The sequence below is a fragment of the Delphinus delphis genome, chromosome 14 (assembly GCF_949987515.2).
Source record: "Delphinus delphis chromosome 14, mDelDel1.2, whole genome shotgun sequence".
NCBI lineage: Eukaryota > Metazoa > Chordata > Mammalia > Artiodactyla > Delphinidae > Delphinus > Delphinus delphis.
The window spans coordinates 16,968,500-16,987,972 of NC_082696.1; the positions used below are offsets into that span (position 1 = coordinate 16,968,500).

Below are 19,473 nucleotides of genomic sequence, written 5' to 3' on the forward strand. Positions count from 1 at the left end.
CTGATAAAGATTCAGATTTGTGCTCTACCCAAATTTACCTTGTTTTTTAATTTCCTAATTAAAAAAAAAGAAAACCAGGATCTCTAACAATTTTTTAAAGTGCATTTTACAATGAAAAGAACCTGGTTATTGTTTACAGAATCACATTTTTGTATTCCACTCTGCTCCCAAAGACAACTGACGATGTTCATTTGAGAAACTTGTGTATTTTTAAAGCAAATTTATAGAGTTTTTGTTTGATTCTGGAAGTTTTAAAATAATGACATTTTAAAGTGTGGGTGTGGGTGTCGGTCTGCCTGTCCATCTGTCTACCTTCATATCTTATTTTCCCTAGTCTCATAGTTTTCTCACACTGGAAGTCTATGACGTGATTCTTAGAGGAATGACCATCTGTAGTAGGTTAATGCTTATTCTATCTTAAAGACCTTTATGGAGAGAGATTCTAAAATGTTTCCATTTCTAAGAGCACTTATTATAGAGAACATTTCTATTATATTTAATCTAAATCCCCTCCAGCTGCGATTTTCATTCATTTTCTTTCATGCTCTCCTCAGTAGAGATGAAAACAAAACACTGTGCAGTACGTCCTCAAGATGTACTGTCTAATAACCCTTCACATACTTGAAGACAGTGAATAAGTTCTTTTCTGAGATAAATTCTTTCCGATTCCAGCCCAAGAGACCTATTTAAAAAAACCCTCAATCACTTTGTTGCTCCCCTATGGACTCTCTCCATGAGCCTCTCTAGCTGTCCACATTCCTATGATTGATGCACAATACCTGCTACGAGGAAATAATTTATATAGGTTCTCAGCTCATAATCTTGTGCTCTGGTATAACAGATGCCCAGACTCCCTTTAAAAGACTGTTCTCTGATTTCCCAATTACTGTAGATATGGACTCACATCTATATACCCTTCTCAGGAGAATTACCCGTGGTTGACAGGCGTTGTCTCCCCACAGATGCCTAGAAGGCTGTTCGCTCCTCCCCAATCAGCTTTCAGCCTCTTCTTCTCTGGCAGGACAAACTCTACAGTGCAATTCACCTTCCAGAGCTCCCCACCCCTCCCTGTGGGATCAGGCTGAGGCGGAGACTAGACTTCTCCTGAAATCACATCTCTATCCAGCTTCTTCCTCTGCCTCTCCTGCTTCCCTCTCTCACTTACAGGTTTCTTCTGAAAGCTTTTCTTCAATAAATCATGTGCACAAGAATCCACATCTCAGGCTCTGCTTCTAGGGAACCTGACGTAAGACAGCTGGCATTAAGAAAAGTTCTCCATGCCCAAAACATCGGTCAAGTCCGTGACAAACATCAAATCCCACAAGGACTTTATTTCGGACTTCCACACAGATATGACCTTGTGGAACCTAACACATATTTATCAGGTGGATAAATACACAATATTTAGTAATTAGATCAAATTACATGAGCAAGTGTTTAGTATCAATATTGATACATTATTTTTTAGGGAACGTGATTATTAAATCATGGTCATAAATCTCTCTCAATTTCCTTAGACACTGCTTCCAGTTAAAACGTCAAAGGACATATTTTTCAACAACATAGCTCCATCATGGCTGAGCGCCATCATACCAAAACAATACTGCTCTCCTTTACGCAAAGCTTTAAAAGTGACTTTATTCCTTACCCTCCCAATCTCACATACACCACATAAATTACCCAGATAAGTTAATAACCTGTAGCTTCCAAGTGTCTCATGGGCTTTCTATACCTTGCAGAACTAGTCCAACACTTGAATACCCTGAACTTACTCACCAAGAGCTATGAACAGTCTTAAAATTAGCACCTGTAAATGGTGTTGTCTAGAATACGCTAATACTCTAGATCCCCCTAAACGATTTTTTTAACCAATGTGCTGGACTCCTTAAAGCATACAGAGTAAGTAACCATCACAAAACCATTAGAAAATGTTTGAAATGCCATTAGATTTGATGGAACTATTCAGTTAATAAAATATAAAAATCATAAGTTAAGCTGCTGTCTTTTTAAATTACACAGTGTGTACACAGAGTTATCTTGTAAACTTCATTCTCTTCAAATGCTTTTGCAGCTGACAATGGTGTTTCCCATATTGCTTCTTTGCAGCCATTTTCATCTTTGTATTGACAACTGGGTTTTCAGGAATGTGAATCATAGCTGTATACTTCACAGGGGGAAAATACTCAGCAGTGAGATCAAATTCATATAAACAAAGCACAGTGGACCAAACTGTATTCATTTGAACATAGGCAAGATTTTCCCAAATACGACGACGCACTGGGGGATACACTCAGCTCCAAATGACACATAGGCAAACTTCTCTCCTGATGCTGGTCGTCCTATCAGGATTAAGGTCTAGACATTCTATATGGGTCTTTTTTTTTCCCCCCAAACTTTCTAATTAATTCATTTAAATTCATTAATGTTGCAAAAATACGACGTGGAACACATCAGGACAGAAGTTATTGTATTCCTAACAAGTCAAAGAAAAAGAAAATATTACATCTTCTTGGTAAATCAAGACCAACCCTAGTATTTCTTACAGGGACCACATCAACATCTTGCACACACAGTCTTCAGAACTGAATTTCTCACACCGTAAAAGAAGAGCAGTAGGCTATGCAACGTCATCTGAACAACGGTAAAATGATCACAGTACGTTAATTGTGTCTAAATGGCAGCATGTGAACTTATGGTAAAAAAAAAAAAAATGTTTGAATCTTTGAAATATATATCAAAGTACACTAGTGTCTAACGAACTCTGAATTGTGTTCCATGTGCCCCAAGGGCTGTGCAAGTCAGTGCCCTGAACACCACAAATATTTACTAGCTAGTTTATGTAAATAAACTGTTGAAGGGGCATAACTTTAGAAAATTCAAATACAAAAAGTGCAGTGGAGTAGCTAATTAACATTATTTTCCAAGTTCCTCCTTAGCTACGCTGAATGTAAAAACACATAGAAATTTCAAAATGCAAATGTTTTAACCTCTTGTAGAATGTCTTATAAAACAGAATTAGACAGCCACCTGAAACATTATAATAATTCTTTAGTAACATGAAAGCATTAAATACCTATGGGTCTTTTTAGACTCTGACTGACAGTGGGAGAAACACATGCCTGATGCCCTGAAGGACCATTCTTATCATGGTCATTACAGAAGGTCTAACTCTTAATGTTTCTTTTATATAGCAATCAAATAAATTTTAGATACTTGAGCTGATCATAAGTTAAAGGAGGGAGATCCTTCATTTTTCTTCAAGTGTTTTGTCTCTGGCTAAAAGGAAGCCCATCCAGACACTGGTAGCCAAGGATGTATGTTGCCCTGCCAAGAGCAGACCAACAAGCTTCCCTGTTACTTCATCATCTGTCAAAGGACGCCCACCTTTGTGTGCAGAATCTAATAAAGTTTGGAGAACGTCATCAATTTTTTCTTTCTGTGTTTCTGGATTGCCTTATAGGAAATATCATTGATGTCTTGATGAGCTCCATCCTAAAATTAGGCAAAGGCAGCCAGCCTGGCAACAGACAGACTCCATGGCTAAAACCTCCATCCAACCTGCATACAGCTGTGCCACCTTTTCATAGAGTTGACTTCTGATTTCCTTTCCATGTAAACAATGGCTAGCTGTTAAAATTATCAGCTCAGAAAGAGCATCAAACAAATTGGTTTCTCCCCAACTTTGAAAGTATTCCTTTGTTTCTTTTTTGATTATAGAAACGTGCTACCTGAAGTTGACTATGTTAAGGACATTTTTAACATTTTCTTCTGCCCCAGGAAAACTGGGTTAGATACATCCTATGCAACTCCCTTTCCAAACACAGATGGTGTCAGATGCCTGCAGACATCTTCTGCATTTAGATCTGCAAATTTACAATTATAAACAGCAATGCAGCAGCATGACTCACCAGAACGTCAGTAAACATCTTGCCTACCATGGTAAAATTAATACAGGTCCGTGTTTCTCACATGCATTTTCTAGGAATTCAGCTGGACTTTTTTCAAGCGCTATGGCATGCTCAAGGAATGGCACTGGAGAGACGTCTGGTGGATTTTTTGCCCTAGCTGGCAGCTGGACGGGGTGGCCGAAGGCACGGTGGAGCAGGGAGACCAGACTGAGGGTGAAGGGCAGGCATAGGTGGTCACCAGGCACTGCTTCAGTCCCCCAGAGACGCTGGAGGCAAGATCACCTCTGCTCCTCCGAACCAACAGAGCGAGAGAAGCTGGCAGATGGGCATCTGGTGGAGGCCTTGGTCCTCAGGTCTCCTACTACAGGTCCCACCTCCCACTCCCCTCAAGCACTTTTTTTTTTCCAGCATTGTCTCAGCAACAAATCAAACTTTTTTTTTTAACTATTGAGGTTTAGAGTCAGGTATACTAAACTAAAGTATGTCTGGCACTGTTTCAAGGTTTCAGACCTTCAAGATTCTGCTTAATGTTAAAGTCATAACTCATTCAATGATTCCTTAGTGACTTGAAAGTTCTAAACCTGCCTAATTTATGACTTGTCTACACCATCCCGAACCAAGTATTCAAAGTCAGAATCCAAGAATTAATCAGCCAGTTGGTTGGGCGACAACAAAGCAGGAGATCTCTTAAGAATTGCTATCTTGCTATCACAAACACTACTCCGGTGTCCTAAAGGTTAATTAGGCTTCTTTCAGTGCTTAATTTAACTCAGAGCAAAAAAATATGACACAATAAACTGTAATATCTACTCAGAAATGAAAGTAAGCAAAAGTTTAAGGTTTACACATAAAGCCTGACTTTTAGGTTAGTCAAAGTTTAGTTTGTTGAAGGCGTCTTACAGAACTAATGCTTATAATGGTTGCATTTACTTTTTCTTTGGTGGTTATTTAGTAATTTATCATTATCAATCTTATCAGTATATTCCCATACCCTTTGATGTCCCTGTTCTAGTCTGTTTGAGCTGCTATAACCAACCACTATAGACCGGGTGGCTTATGAACAACAGAAATTTCTCACAGTTCTGGAGGCTGGGAAGTCCAAGATCAAGGTGCTGGCAGATCTAGTGTCTGGTGAGGACCCACTTCCTGGTTCACAGACAGCATGTGTCCTCACGCAGCGGAGGAGGGTTAAGGAGCTCACTGGGGCCTCTTGTACATGGTCACTCACCCCCTTCATAAGTGCTCCACCCTCATGACCTAATCACTTCCCAAGGGCCTCACCTCCAAATAACATGACTTGGGCATTAGGATTTAATATATGAATTGGCGGGGAGGGGCGGGGGGTTGGGGTGGAGGCATTCAGTCTGTAGCAATCCCCCAACATATGTCAATGTCAGGAGGTCAAGTGCTCACAAATGAAAACCACACACCTGCACTCTTACCCTAGCAAGCGCTTCTTCGATGCTGATCATCTTTTCCTTGACCATCATCATCAGCTGAATCCGTTCCTCGTCGCTCATCGTTATCTCGCTGGCAACATAACCCACATCTTCTCCTGGAGATCGAAGAAGAAAAACAATAGGAACAGGTGAAGAAGAAAATAAAAAAGATAAAACAGGATGCCAGTCTTGAAGGCTTGTCATCTAGGACTAGAGAAGGACGTAACTCAGGCGCACTGTCTAGCGCTGTTACTGATGGAGCCACAGGACCAGGAATGGGCCGCTTTGTAGGAAGCCAGTGCGCCTATCTCGCTTGGAAAAAAGCTTCAAGAACAAATGGATGTTACCATGGAAACAAATCCTTCAAAATGATCAGAGCTTTTGTGATGGAGGGTCTAGTGGAGGAGTTTTGGAAAAAGGCTGACAGGGCGTCTGGAGTGACAGGTGAGGCAGAGAACTAATTTAAAGACCCGGCTAGAGGGCTTCCCTGGTGGCGCAGTGGGTGGGAGTCTGCCTGCCGATGCAGGGGACGCGGGTTCGTGCCCCGGTCCGGGAGGATCCCACATGCCGCGGAGCGGCTGGGCCCGTGAGCCATGGCCGCTAAGCCTGCGTGTCCAGAGCCTGTGCTCCGCAACGAGAGAGGCCACAACAGTGAGAGGCCCGCGTACTGCAGGAAAAAAAAAAAAAAAAAAAAAAAAGACCCGGCTAGAGCGAACGAGCACTCCAAGGCTCCTTCGGCTGAAGGTTCTCTGCGTCCTTCCATTTCAAACACGAACAAGATGTTTTTGCAGAGGAGGGAGAGGAAACCCTCTTTCACAGCAGAGAACTTGAAGGTCACAGCGTCTGCTGTAGGACAAAACCTTCATCCTGGTGGAAGCCTAGATCCCTACTAATCTATCTGACTGCTGTTCCTCAGGGGACACGTGTAAATAAATATAATCTCAGGTGTGAAACATCTGGAGATCATTAGAAGGAAGGTACTATCTATGCATGTATCTGAAAGTATCACTCTCATAAATGTTTCCAAACCGTGAGGGGAACTCAACTTCTAGCTCAAAACTGAAGGCAGGGGTCTTCCCTGGTGGCACAGTGGTTGAGAGCCCGCCTGCCGATGCAGGGGACACGGGTTCGTGCCCCGGTCCGGAAAGATCCCACATGCTGCGGAGCGGCTGGGTCCGTGAGCCATGGTCGCTGAGCCTGCGCGTCCGGAGCCTGTGCTCCGCAACGGGAGAGGCCACAACAGTGAGAGGCCCGCGTACCGCAAAAAAAAAAAAAAACACAAAAAAACTGAAGGCAGGCAGAACTGCAGAGGGAAAGAGAATCCCTCAGTTAGGATCCTTTGAAAGTGTTTTCTTGAAAAGCGAAACGGCCATCACGTCTCACGTAGGTGAGCCACGTCAGCGTACGTGCCTTTGATCAGCGTGTGGGGAGAGTGTGTCGGTGAAGGTGGGCCGTCATGAGCAGCCAGAGTTCTCACCCTCCATCCTTCTCCACCCTGTTGTTCCCATCCACACCTTACAGGAATCAGTGCCACCAGGATGCTCAGCTCTAGCTTCATTTGCCCGTGGTACAGACGGATGGACTGAATGAGTCTGGCTGCAGACTTGTGGGAACCCATTTCTCAGGACCTACCTTGGAATTTATGTTCCCCTGTGTTTCCTTATCTCACTTCCTTTTTGTAATCAATCAGCCCAGAACACCACTCAAGTGCCCTTTGCCACTCAGCCCCTTGTGCGGGAAGAGTAATGGTGTGAGCCAGGGGAGGGGAGAGCCTGCAGCTTTGATGCATTTTACTATCTGCCTCGCCTCCAGTGGTGGAGGCGAGTGGTGGAGAGAGTTGCCTGGGTTTAAAAAGAAATGAACGTTGAGCCGGTAAACTGTTGGCTTCCTCCCTCCATCCCCTTCTCTCTCTTTCGCCTTTTCTTTCTTTCTAAATAAGACTTTGTTAGAATCCAAGGTTTACTTTGAATCGTAAGTGATGCTGGGTGTGTCTCAAAATGAAAAACTGGGAATGCTTAAGAATAACTCTCTCACAGCAGCACAACTTAAATAAGCCCACTGACGGCTGCCAAGGAACCCAGGTGTGCCACTGACACACGCTGTGTCCATGTTCCTCATTTCCGTGTGTAGGAATAACTGGAGAAGCATTCTGCACAGGCTAGGACACCAAGATTTTGTAAAAGAAAATAAGTCGTGTCAGTGGTGAGCAACTAAAAATGTTCATCTAATGATAACCTTATCCAGCCAGACTGGAATCTGGAAGTAGCTTTGTTTCCCCTCCCTGTCTGAATACTGGAGAAACATAAATTATACAACTGGGCCTCAAAGGGATGACATATTTACTTACTATATAAACAACAACAAAAGACACAGCTAAGAGGAGGCAGGACTGCCTTCACAAAGCAGCCCGGGCAAATTCCCATGATGTCAGCCCATTAGACAGAGTTTCCAAGGGTAACAACCCCATAACTGTCCCTGACACAGAAAAGCATCAGCAGTTCAGATGATTGCAAAGGCCCCAAGCGGCAGGGCAGGGGGGAGGGTCCAAAACTCACAAATGCTAAGACTTTCTGGACCTTTTTAGGGTCCATCTTGGCCAGTAAAGATCTCCCTGAGGTTGATGTGATTGAGAAAAGGAAAGATTTGGTCTTTGCTGTCACATCTATAAAAGAAAGGACTGCGAACTCTTTCCATTTTGATTTCTTTGATTTAAAAAAAGAAAAAAAAACAACCCACTGGGATGAAGTCTGAAAGTAATGATAGGAATGTCAGAAAGGCTGCACGGCGTATGGGCACATGCAATGACTTATTCTAACTTACAGCATCCATTTAGATTAGCAGCCCAGGCTTCTTAACATTTTAGAGCTAGAAGGACCTACTGTCTGCTAGCTGTGTTACAGTACCTTTTGAAGTCTGTCTCATTATTCCTTTCTGATTCTTTCGGAAGTTCTGCCAGAAATACTTATTTTTCTTCTTCCAATCTCCTTTTCCTTTAAAAAAAGAAAAAAAAAAGGCACAAGCAATAAATTCATTAATAACAAAAGTAGTCTCTTCCTTACAACTCAAAGCTTGTAAGAATACTTTGATTTCACGAAAAGACAATTTTTCTCTTTCAGTTTGTGAAAAGACTTAGAAATGCCTATAAAGTTGTTTAAAAGAAATGCAAATTTCCTAAGAGCAAGAAATGGTACAGTAGGGTTAAGATGAGAAATAAAGAAACATCAAAAGAGCAGGCAAGGGCTTCCCTGGTGGCACAGTGGTGGAGAGTCCGCCTGCCGATGCAGGGGACACAGGTTCGTGCCCCAGTCCGGGAAGATCCCACATGCCGCGGAGCGGCTGGGCCCGTGAGCCATGGCCGCTGAGCCTGCGCAGCCGGAGCCTGTGCTCCACAACGGGAGAGGCCACAACAGTGAGAGGCCCGCGTACCGCGAAAAAAAAAAAAAATGAAGAAGCAGCAGCCCTATCTGCTCTCGTGGACGGGGCACACCCAAAGCTGCGGCTTCGTCACCGTTCGGTGTCTGGTTGCTCCACGGCCACTGGAAACAGGGTCCAGCGGAGTGATGCGCTGTTGGTTTCCGCAGTCTAGACGGGCGGTGCCAGGCAGTGTGGCACAAAACAGACCCGTGGAAAGCCCGCGCAAGGGGCTCCCAGGCTAAGGGCGTTATTTGTCAAAGTGGGATGCCCTCGTTACGTTCTGACAATCCCCAAGACTCTGAGAAGGAAACTGGAGTCCACTAGCCTGAGGCTGCCTCTGTACCAGAATGTGGAAGGTGCCTGCTGCCTCTGGGTTAAACACAACAGCAAATATTACCATGAAAAGGTCAAAGTGAAGTAGGATTATCACTACTTGAATCTTTTTCACAAGCAATCTGGGAATAGAATGTATTTCTTGTAAGCTATACTCTCCCCTTCTCCCATTTTAATGTTTCTGAAATGGAGGTGCAGCTTAAGAGCTAACATTTATCCCACACTTAGCATATCCAGGCACTTTGTATCTAATGGCATATCTCATTTAATAGTCACTCACAATGAACGTATGATGTATCCTTGTTTCCATTTGTGGATGAGAAAACCGAGGCTTAGAGAGGCAAGTGACTTGCCCAAGGTCATAACTAGTAAAGTTGGTAGTCATGATTCAAATCCAAATCAAAGCTTGATTTGAGCACTTATGCACCTAATCATGATGACTCTGCCAGGCCTTCTTAGACCCAAACAGAAGAAATGTTACAAAATCAAGAGTGGATTTTATAACACCTTAATTGTGCATAATCTTTCATTCAAAAGTTCCAAACAGAAGGATTTATCCTAAGGACATGATCAGGGATAGGCTCAAGGATTTTCAGTGGTAGCATCATTTCTCTGTGATAGAGAAACAACTGCCAACAACTTCCATGCCCAGCAGAGCAGAGACTGGTTGATTCAATTATGGCACATCCAATAAGACAGAATATTACGCAGACTTAAGAATTTTACTGTAAAAAATACTCAGTCATGCAGGAACATGCTCAGGATACATTCAATTGTACAATACGAGTCATATTATGCTTTTTTGAAACCCACACAAATTCAGAAAAAGAGAGGAAAGCTACACATCAAGATCTTAACAATGTTTATTTCTGGGTGGAAGGATTCTTTGTGGTTTTTGTATGTTCACACACTTATGTGTTCCGCCAAGTATTAAAAGAAAATAATTAATTAAAAATGGTTAAACCAAGAAAAGTGGTACTGACCTACAGAGCTGTCTTCCGAGTGTGACTTATGAAGAGGATTCCTACAAAAGAAAAACAAGTGTGATTACCAGGGAGCTTACCTTCATGTGAGGACTGAAAACCCTCCTAACTAGTGGTACCCAGCATCCATCAACTGAGGAGAGCCAGGGAAATTTCTAGAGAATGTTTATCAATGGCCTTCCCCAGCCATCTGCTGCCTTTCTAGAAAGCGGCTGAGGGCCATTTGTCAACACTAATTAAAGGCTCACGCCAGGGCAAGACCTGTATGAAATGAAGGGAATGGACTTCACTGGCTGATGGCTGAAGCGCCTTCCATTTCTGTGAATCATTACTTACATGTCAAGTTACTGCCACTGAGAAGTCTCTCATGTAAGTGGGAAAGAGAAGGTAAATAAAAATAAGAATATAGACCTGGCAGATGAGTCAAGTGGTCACCTGGAGGACGAACAAGGGGGATGCAGGGGTTTGTGGACATCGAGCAACAGGAGATTGGATGCCCCCAAGGAGGGGGGCAGCTAGGATGCAGCTCCTCTGGTCCCTTGCTGCCACCTGGCAAGTGCACTACGTGTTTCTCTAGATCTTCCAATTTCAAAGAGAAGTCAGAAGTCTGCATTTCTTTTACAAGAGCTCCACATTTTTAAGGATGGCAAATAATTCAGTATTTCTAAAAATGTGTTCAAGTTCATTAACACATGTCTGGGCATCAGATTCGGCCCACACCCTCCCCGACCCTAGCTGCCAGTGGGTGACTGTGGATACAGATGAACTCAAATAACCTGAAAAGTAAGCCCAGCCCCAAACGCAGGCGACCAAGCCTTTCTCCAGAATATACATAGATAGCAACGTAAAGGAAGAAGGCAGGGAAACCAAAGAAAGTGAAAATTGGTTCTCTCAAAAGGGGAAGAGCAGGGCTTCCCTGGTGGCGCAGTGGTTGAGAGTCCGCCTGCCGATGCAGGGGACACGGGTTCGTGCCCCGGTCCGGGAAGATCCCACGTGCCGCGGAGCGGCTGGGTCCGTGAGCCATGGCCACTGAGCCTGCGCGTCCGGAGCCTGTGCTCCGCAACGGGAGAGGCCACGATAGTGAGAGACCCGCGTACCGCAAGAAGAAAAAAAAAAAGGTGGGGAAAGAGCAGAGGCGGAGCATTAATCTTCCTCTAGGTGGGTCCAGAGCCGAGAGAGCAAGTTCAGCGTCCCTGAGCTTGCTGACCAGGAAAACCAGGAAGAAGGAACCTGCATCGGAACAGAAGCAGGGACGCTCAGGGGGTTTACACCTGAACCTTCACTGCTCGTACATCCACCCGGATGGAGGGTGGAGGTGGCATCTGGCGAGACACTCTTTAGTTTGAGAAAGCATGGGAGGCCAGAGTTTCCACTGAAACAATCAGAAAGAGAAGCAGAACATCCCATCACTTAGCAGTGATTTTCTGCCTACCTGGCGGATAAAAAGGACCTCTAGAACTTAAGGTGACAGGAGAGGGGCAGGGGGCTTCCTCTCATGCAGAGTCACCTATGATAAGCCATCTCTCTTTGGAACAGCTGCATCGACGCTGGCTGACTGCCGGCTGCCGTCTGAAGACTTGAGCCCTGTAAGCACCTTCAGACCCCACGTCTGCGAGAAGAGAATTGTTTCTGACTAGCACCAAAGCCTGACAGACCTCTACTGTCCATGAGGGGACAGAGTAAGAGCAAAGAACAGAAAACTGGGGAAAGGACTCGGATGCTGAAGAGCTAGACTTGAGGCCTAGTTTCTTGCCCTTTCTACCACGCTGCCCGCGCAGAAAACGTAGGGAAAGTCTACCTCGTCGGCACATTTTGCCACATTTAGCTTCTAGGATATACTCTCCTCCCTACAATCCACACACAAAAAAAGAAAATCCCTAAACATATACTTACTTGAAAGGCTTCTATGAAATAGCTATTTCAGTTTCCTTCGTTCGGAAAAAACGTGTTGATGCTATTGTAAGGTACATGGACAATCATGAAGAAGTGGGATGTACAATGGAGGGAGGGTGACAAAACATGAACAAAGTACCGGCAAAGGAGAAGTAACAGCAGAAGGAGGAGGGGGGAGGGAGGAGGGGGGAGGGGGGAGGGGACATGAGGTGGGGGAGGGGAGAGGGCCAGGAAGGAGGAGGAGGATGAAGAGAAGGAACAAAGGGCTTCCCTGGTGGCGCAGTGGTTGAGAGTCCGCCTGCTGATTCAGGGGACGCCGGTTCGCGCCCCGGTCTGGGAATATCCCACATGCCGCGGAGCGGCTGGGTCCGTGAGCCATGGCCGCTGGGAGAGGCCACAACGGTGAGAGGCCCGCGTACCGCAAAAAAAAAAAAAAAAAAAAAGAGAGAGAAGGAACCAAAACACAAGCCAGGAAGGTGCTCAAGGCCACAGAAGTAGGAGCAAGGCAAATACCAGCAGACAGCTGAGTAGAGTTGGCTAGTTGACTGGGGATTAAGGCAGGAAATCCTTCGAAAATAATATTTATGCTAAGGTTTGAATACTTAAATTTTGTTTTTTAAATTTTACTCTGTTGCATTTGTAGCTCAAAGTCATGGTAATACGCCTCAGCCCACCCTACTTCAACTGGCCATGATCTACCAGCGCCACCACCAAGCTTTCTGTAGATGCCCTCTGATGGCAAAGGAAGTGGCACATTTATTTTTATACTCACACTAAGGACCTAACCGCTTACAACCAACTATATCAACTATCCCTAGCTCTTGATAAACTACTTACCTGTGTAATAAACTAAAAATATGTATATGTCTTTCACTTTTTCTAAAAGAAATATTTTCAAGGGAAAATGGTCTAAAGAAATAGTACTTTTCTTCAGTCCTTTGTTGATTTAGAATAATAACTTCATCGAGTTGTAAGGAATTCTGCCCATTGTTTAATCCAATCCCAATTTTGCAGAAAACCATGGTCTCCAGAAATTACAGAAGTGGTGCACGTTTCCCTGATTGGTTACAGACCAGCAAGGAGCTGTACTGAGGGATCGCTAGACCGGCTGTCTTTCCAAAATACACCGGACTCTCCCTATCTGCATGAAGTGTATATAAAATTGCCTGTCTCAGTACGATTCTTCAAAAATCCAAAGGCTCATTTCTAAGTTTTCAACCCATTTTTCACTTGTTCCGCCCAATGGGAATATCTAATACTGTAAAAACACTCCAAAATTCATACTACAGAAAAGTTATGTTCTCACTATTACATAGTTACCACAAAATATAATTGTATTTTCCTCTATAAAAAGATGGCTTACAACTTTTTCATTATTTTTATCTACCTTCTTCAAATTATCATGTGTTTTGAATATTTACCCTTGGGTTTGCATATTTTAATCTATTTGTTACGTAAGAGGTGCTTCTCCTAGTCATCATTTGCATTTCCCCCAGAATGCCAGCAGATGGCACTGTAGCTTCGTTATTCAACTTGCTTATGGTAGCCAGTGGGGATTTTGTATTTAAAATTTCACCAGTTCACAATCTAGATACTGGTCAAAGATAGCAAGCCAATGTTTCAGAAGCACGAGGCCCAACTCATCAATTTACAAAGGGGGTAAAATGATGCCATATCAAGTTTAATTTGGATGCAGTGAATTTTCCCTGCCAACAGCTGGCAGAGCAACAATACAAAATGCCATCTCCTTTCTCCTTGAGACTGATTATAAAATTCATCCAGCAGGAACAAAAATCAATGGTGTCACCAAATTCCAAATTCGGATGGCAGCAGGTGGAAGGGGTCATTTACTTAACTCCTGGTGGAAGAAATTAATGCTCAGAAGTCAGCTCTAAAGAGGCCTCCTCAGGCTTCCCTCGTGGCGCCGTGGTTGAGAATCCGCCTGCCAATGCATGGGACTTGGGTTCAAGCCCTGGTCCGGGAAGATCCCACATGCCGCAGAGCCACTAAGCCCGTGTGCCGCAACTACTGAGCCTGTGCTCTAGAGCCCACGAGCCACAACTACTGAAGCCTGCACGTCTAGAGGCCACGCACCATAACGAAGAGTAGCCCCCGTTCGCCGCAACTAGAGAAAGCCCGCACGCAGCACTGAAGACCCAATGCAGCCAAAAATAAATAAGTAAAATAAATAAATTTATAAAAACAAAACAAAGAGGCCTCCTCGTAATACATCCTTCCAGCCAGATACTGCAGACGAAAATGGCAGCCTATTTCTAGCCATCACTTTCACTGTTAACAGGGTAAAAAGGATGGGGATTTCCATGCAGATTTCAACGACTGGGAAGCAATAATCAATATTCAGTTGCACTTTGAGAATCTATTAAAGCATTTAATAGTTTTGCATTTAAAGTCTCTGAACTCAATCTTAGTACCTTTTCATCAATAACTACTACTATTAGACCCCAAAACTGCGTAAGTGTAAACTTTCCTCAAGACCCCTAAAACTACTCTAGTCCTCCCTGAAGGTCAAATTCATTTCAGAAAATTATAAGGAATACATGAATTAGATCAAAAAATCAATTTAAGGGCTTCCTTGGTGGCACAGTGGTTGAGAGTCCACCTGCTGATGCAGGGGACAGGGGTTCGTGCCCTGGTCTGGGAAGATCCCACATGCCGCGGAGCGGCTGGGCCCGTGAGCCATGGCTGCTGAGCCTGCGCGTCCCGAGCCTGTGCTCCACAACGGGAGAGGCCACAACAGTGAGAGGCCCGTGTACCGCAAAAAAAAAAAAAAAAAAAAAAAAATTCAATTTAAGGGACAGCATCCCCAGAACTGAACCAATTCTTTTCATCCTACACTCCAGTCTTTAGCAAATTCTTTGTTAAATTGCTTCCTTCCTTCATTTTCACTCATTCATTTATTCATTGCTTCTTTCATTCAATAAATATTTATCAAGCTCTCACTCTGAGTCTGGCATCCCTGCGGCACTGAGATCATAGCAGTAAATAAAAGATGGGTAAGATCCCCGTTCCCTTGCAGCTAGGATGGGGGTGCAGATCAAGAAGTAGGGAGAATTCTAGAAAGGATGGACAGAGAAGCCCTCTCTGAAGAGGTGACAGGTGAGCAGATACCTCAATGATAAGCTGGCATGACATCCACTCCCTCCACTGGGGAAGACTGGTAGGGAAAGAAAGGAGGAAGTAAGAGGTCTACTTTGGCCACGTTCAGTTTGAGGTGTTTGTTGAACATCCCTGCAGAGATAGTAGTGAGATAGTTGGATATGTGAGTCTAAGTTCAGGGGACTCATTGAGGACTGGAGTTAAGAATTTGGAAGTCACTTGGATATTTAAAGCCAGGAGACCAACTGAAACTGAACAGAAGCTGAGGCTGAGCTCAAGGGCAATTCAATTTTTATGGAAAAGAAGGGGAAACAGGCAATGGCACTTCTGGGGAGGGGCCAGTGGAGTGAAGGAAAACCAGGGAAGTACACTTTTACCTTTCTGGCTAGAATAATACTAAAATCAATTTAACACAGATGATACTGCTGCCTCAGACGCCATACAGGGTAAATTCTAGGTTGCTCTATTTTTCCATTGAATCTATTGCTTCACAGCAGAGATCCACATAAGACCAGAATGAAAGAGGAAACTAACAAAGGTCAAAACGAAATTCTTCACGTTTGTATATAGGAGTCCACCTTGCCTAAGGACACAGAGGTGGTCAGAGACTTAACTGTGGGTCTGAAGCCAAAGCTTCACCCACTTCACTGGACATATTGCTTCTCATTTACATGAAAGAAAATCACATCACATGATACACTACCCTGGTTCTTGGGTAAGTTCCTGGCATGACACTCAGAAGGATTTGTGAGGAGAGAGCATGTTTTCAACCCCAAATGTGAACATGGCCAATGGGTTTATAAGACCTAAGTATTTCAAAAACACTTTTCAGGATTCGGTTGTGTTACTACTGCATGGTCCTCTTGTCTGCTTGTCGAAGGAAAGGAAGCCACATCATTTGGCTCAAACCCATTTTTCTTCTTCTAGTTACAGATAAATCGCCTAAGGTACCTCCAGGCAGAGACAGCTCTATCTCGCTGTTACATACTTAGGCTGACACACCAGAAAGGTACAACAAATGCCCACGCATAAAGGAATTCCTAAAATAGACTTTGTGTTTTTGTTCCGATGGACTGTCCAGAAACTTCATTATAACCAAACAAAAAACAAAAGAAAAACTGTTCTAACCTCATTTCTAAGAAAGGACCATATGTTACATGTTACTGGAAAATGTATACTTAAGAGGTTTTAAAGGTTCCTTTATCGTCAGTCTCCGGAAATACACTAACATACATTATTAGTTTATTTCCTGCTGGATTTTGAATCAGAGCTTTTGCTGTGTCTGGGTCTTTGACTGCATCATCCCCTGGCCTGCCAAGGCAGTCCCCAAAGCCAGCAGCAATTTTCCTCAAGATGCAGAAAAAGGACTGAGGCATCTGTGTTATTGAATTATACGTGCACGGGGGAGGGAGAAGAAGGTAAATGGGTTGAGGGTCTTTTTAGTAGTTAATATTCTCTTTTGCTTTATTCTTTTTTTTTTTTTTTTCTCGTTTTGGCCGTACCACGTGGTTTGTGAGATCTTACTTCCCTGACCCGGGAATCGAACCTGGTCCCCAGCAGTGAAAGCACTAAGTCCTAACCACTGGACTGCCAGGGAATTCCCTTCTTTTGCTTTATACCTTTACCTAAATATAACAAACTACTCACATTTATATTTTTCATATTTAGTGACAAATCATTTTGTGTAAAATAGGTAATTCCTTAATTTGACATTTCTTATTATCCTTTGGGTAGCAAAGATATTTTTCATATAGGAGCATTTCTTCTCTATTTAATAGGAATAAACATGAAACAAAATTCAGCTCACACTATCCACTGTCTGCCATGAAAATTTAAGGGTCACCCTTCCCCCAGCCATGGGGTAAGGGCTGGGATAAGGCATCCGACATGGAGGGTCCCCAGTGCTGGGCGCTCACTCGTGGGGTTGGGGGGTTGCAGGGAGCGAGTGCCTCCTTAAATTCCGTGCCCTCCGTTATCTCTTGCTTTACCCTTGATGGGGCCCTTCCCAGCCAATAACCATTATATTTCATACACACAATGGAAATTAGCTTGCCAATTTACTGGCCGGGATGGAAGGTAACTCTCTTGCCAAGCGGCTGTTTTATTGTTAGAACTCCCTGAATATTCAGTACCGATGACAACGCTGGCGACATGCTGTCACCCTGGTGAACACACTCTCCACACGGGCTTTTTCTTTCGTTTCACAGTCTATTCCTGGCCTGTACTTTCTGGCTTTTTGTTGCAAGGTCACCTTCCTAAGTGATCAAGACAGAAACCAAATCCAAGGCCGTGGCCGACACTGCACAGGCTCAGTGCTCACACGCTCAGGAGTCAGGCCCACCCGTGACGGCACTGCCGCAAACCTAAGCCGTATTTTCCCTTTTTATGTGCAGTAAAACTGTGGTGTAAAAACTGTACCTCCCTTGGTGGGTTGTTAGGAGAATTACAGGAGACAGTGAATATAAAGGGCTTAGGGCAGTGCCTGGCACTTGGTGAGGTCCCAGTAAATGTGACCTCTTGTAACTACTCCCCAGAGCTGCCTCAAACGCACGAACATGCTTGGTCTTTGGGCAGGATTACACCACCCTCATCCCACTGAGCGCTGCCGCTACTCAGCCCCTATCCTAGACTCCAGCAGTTTCTGAATCCCCAAGGTTCCTCTTTCTTATTTTTCTTACATTAACTTGCCTCAAAAAATTTGGACGGATGTAGTGATTTCTCGTCCTCTTCTCAATCTCACTTCATACAAGCAATTCATGTTTTTCTCGGAATTTAAAAAAAAAAGACACAAAAACCATCTAACACAGCATTGTAAATCAACTATACTCCAATAAAAAAATTTTTTTAATTTCATATTTTCCAAAAAATAAAAAGAAATCACAACAATTGAACAAGATTCCAACACACTTTATCCATTTTTTCAGCATAGTATAATTAATATTTGCTTATATCCTACTGACTTCCTTAAGCAGTAAGAACTGTACCAATTTAGATGACTGTGTTCAACACAGTGTATACTAAATAATTCTTCATTTATGTTGAGTAGATTTCCATATGGATACATATCATGGGAAATAATTGGGGCCCATCAATCATGTAATATTAACTTTCCAAAAGAAATGGCAGGGTTTCCAGGTTTAAGAGTGGATATTGTCCCAAAGCAAGAATACCAGGGAATTCCCTGGCAATCCAGCGGTTAGGGCGCCTCGCTTCCACTGCAGGGGACGCAGGTTCGATCCCGGGTTGGGGAACCAAGATCCCACAAGCTGTGCAGTACAGGCCCCGCCCACCCCAAAAGAGAATACCACCTAATCTTTAATTCCAATTTCATGAGGGTCTCTTATCACACAAATCAAATTCTCACACTTGGAAAGTGCTAAAAGAACATTTGAAAAGTTTGAAATTTCTAGCCATGAGTTTTGGCCTCTTCAAATTTTTCTTATTCTACCCTCTGCTTTATAATATCTTTGGTTTTAAAACTGCCATCCTGGGCTTCCCTGGTGGTGCAGTGGTTGGGAGTCCGCCTGCCGATGCAGGGGACACGGGTTCGTGCCCCGGTCCGGGAAGATCCCACATGCCATGGAGCGGCTGCGCCCGTGAGCCATGGCCGCTGAGCCTGCGCGTCTGGAGCCTGTGCTCCGCAATGGGAGAGGCCACAACAGTGAGAGGCCCGCGTACCGCAGAAGAAACAAAACAAAAAAAACGTGCCATCAGAATCAGTTTAGGTGAGCCTATTCCTTCCATATAAGATGTCTCAAGAGGAGCGTCTTATCCAGAAAAATAGAAAGACTGGGTGTGCAGCTTGCCTTCCAACAACAATCACTTTTATTATCCCTCAATCCTCTGCTAATTACATTAGGGACGTGGAAGTTCTAGGTATTTGAACAAGATCTCTTCTGCTGCAAAGCATGCCTTTTTTTTTTTTTTAACACTAACTGTCCTCACGTAGTTAGAATGGACATAGTGATTCCTCTTCCACTTCTCAACTGCACTTTACGAAAGCAGTCCGTGTTTTTCTTAAAATGAAAAAAAATACACGAATGATTGGACATGATGTCAACATAGAGATGCATGGGCAGCTCACTGGCATCTAGACATGAATGACATTATCTCTAATGTTTCTCTGAGGCCACGACCCAGGAAGCAGCCCAGCACAACGGCTCATGAGGTGGGTTCTGGAGTCCAGTTGCCAGTGTTCAAAGACAGCTCTACCATTTACTAACTAGCAACTCTGGACCAGCCACTTGGTCCCACTGAATCCCAGTTTCAGCCTGTGCAAGATGGGGACAATATTATTACTGATCATATGGGTTTTCTAGAGGTTTCAGTGAACTGTGACTTGCATGGTGTTTAGAACATGCCTGCACGTGATAAGCGCCACCACCA

General features: G+C 43.8%; 1 protein-coding gene and 1 pseudogene across 2 annotated transcripts in view; both read right to left on the minus strand.

The window, feature by feature from the left end:
- SASH1 (SAM and SH3 domain containing 1) overlaps positions 1-19,473 on the minus strand; it is a 185,967-nt gene that overhangs the window by 63,048 nt on the left and 103,446 nt on the right. Inside the window, exons 5-7 of one of the 2 annotated variants that reach the window (XM_060029820.1) lie at positions 10,078-10,118; positions 8,251-8,337; positions 5,351-5,463 (exon numbers count right to left, since the gene is read on the minus strand). In XM_060029820.1, the coding sequence (XP_059885803.1) occupies positions 5,351-5,463; positions 8,251-8,337; positions 10,078-10,118 (241 nt within the window). Of the gene's footprint in view, positions 1-5,338; positions 5,464-8,250; positions 8,338-10,077; positions 10,119-19,473 lie in introns of both variants that reach the window. The other variant, XM_060029819.1, reaches the window with a different exon arrangement.
- LOC132436862 (lanosterol 14-alpha demethylase-like) lies at positions 1,816-4,185 on the minus strand (annotated as a pseudogene).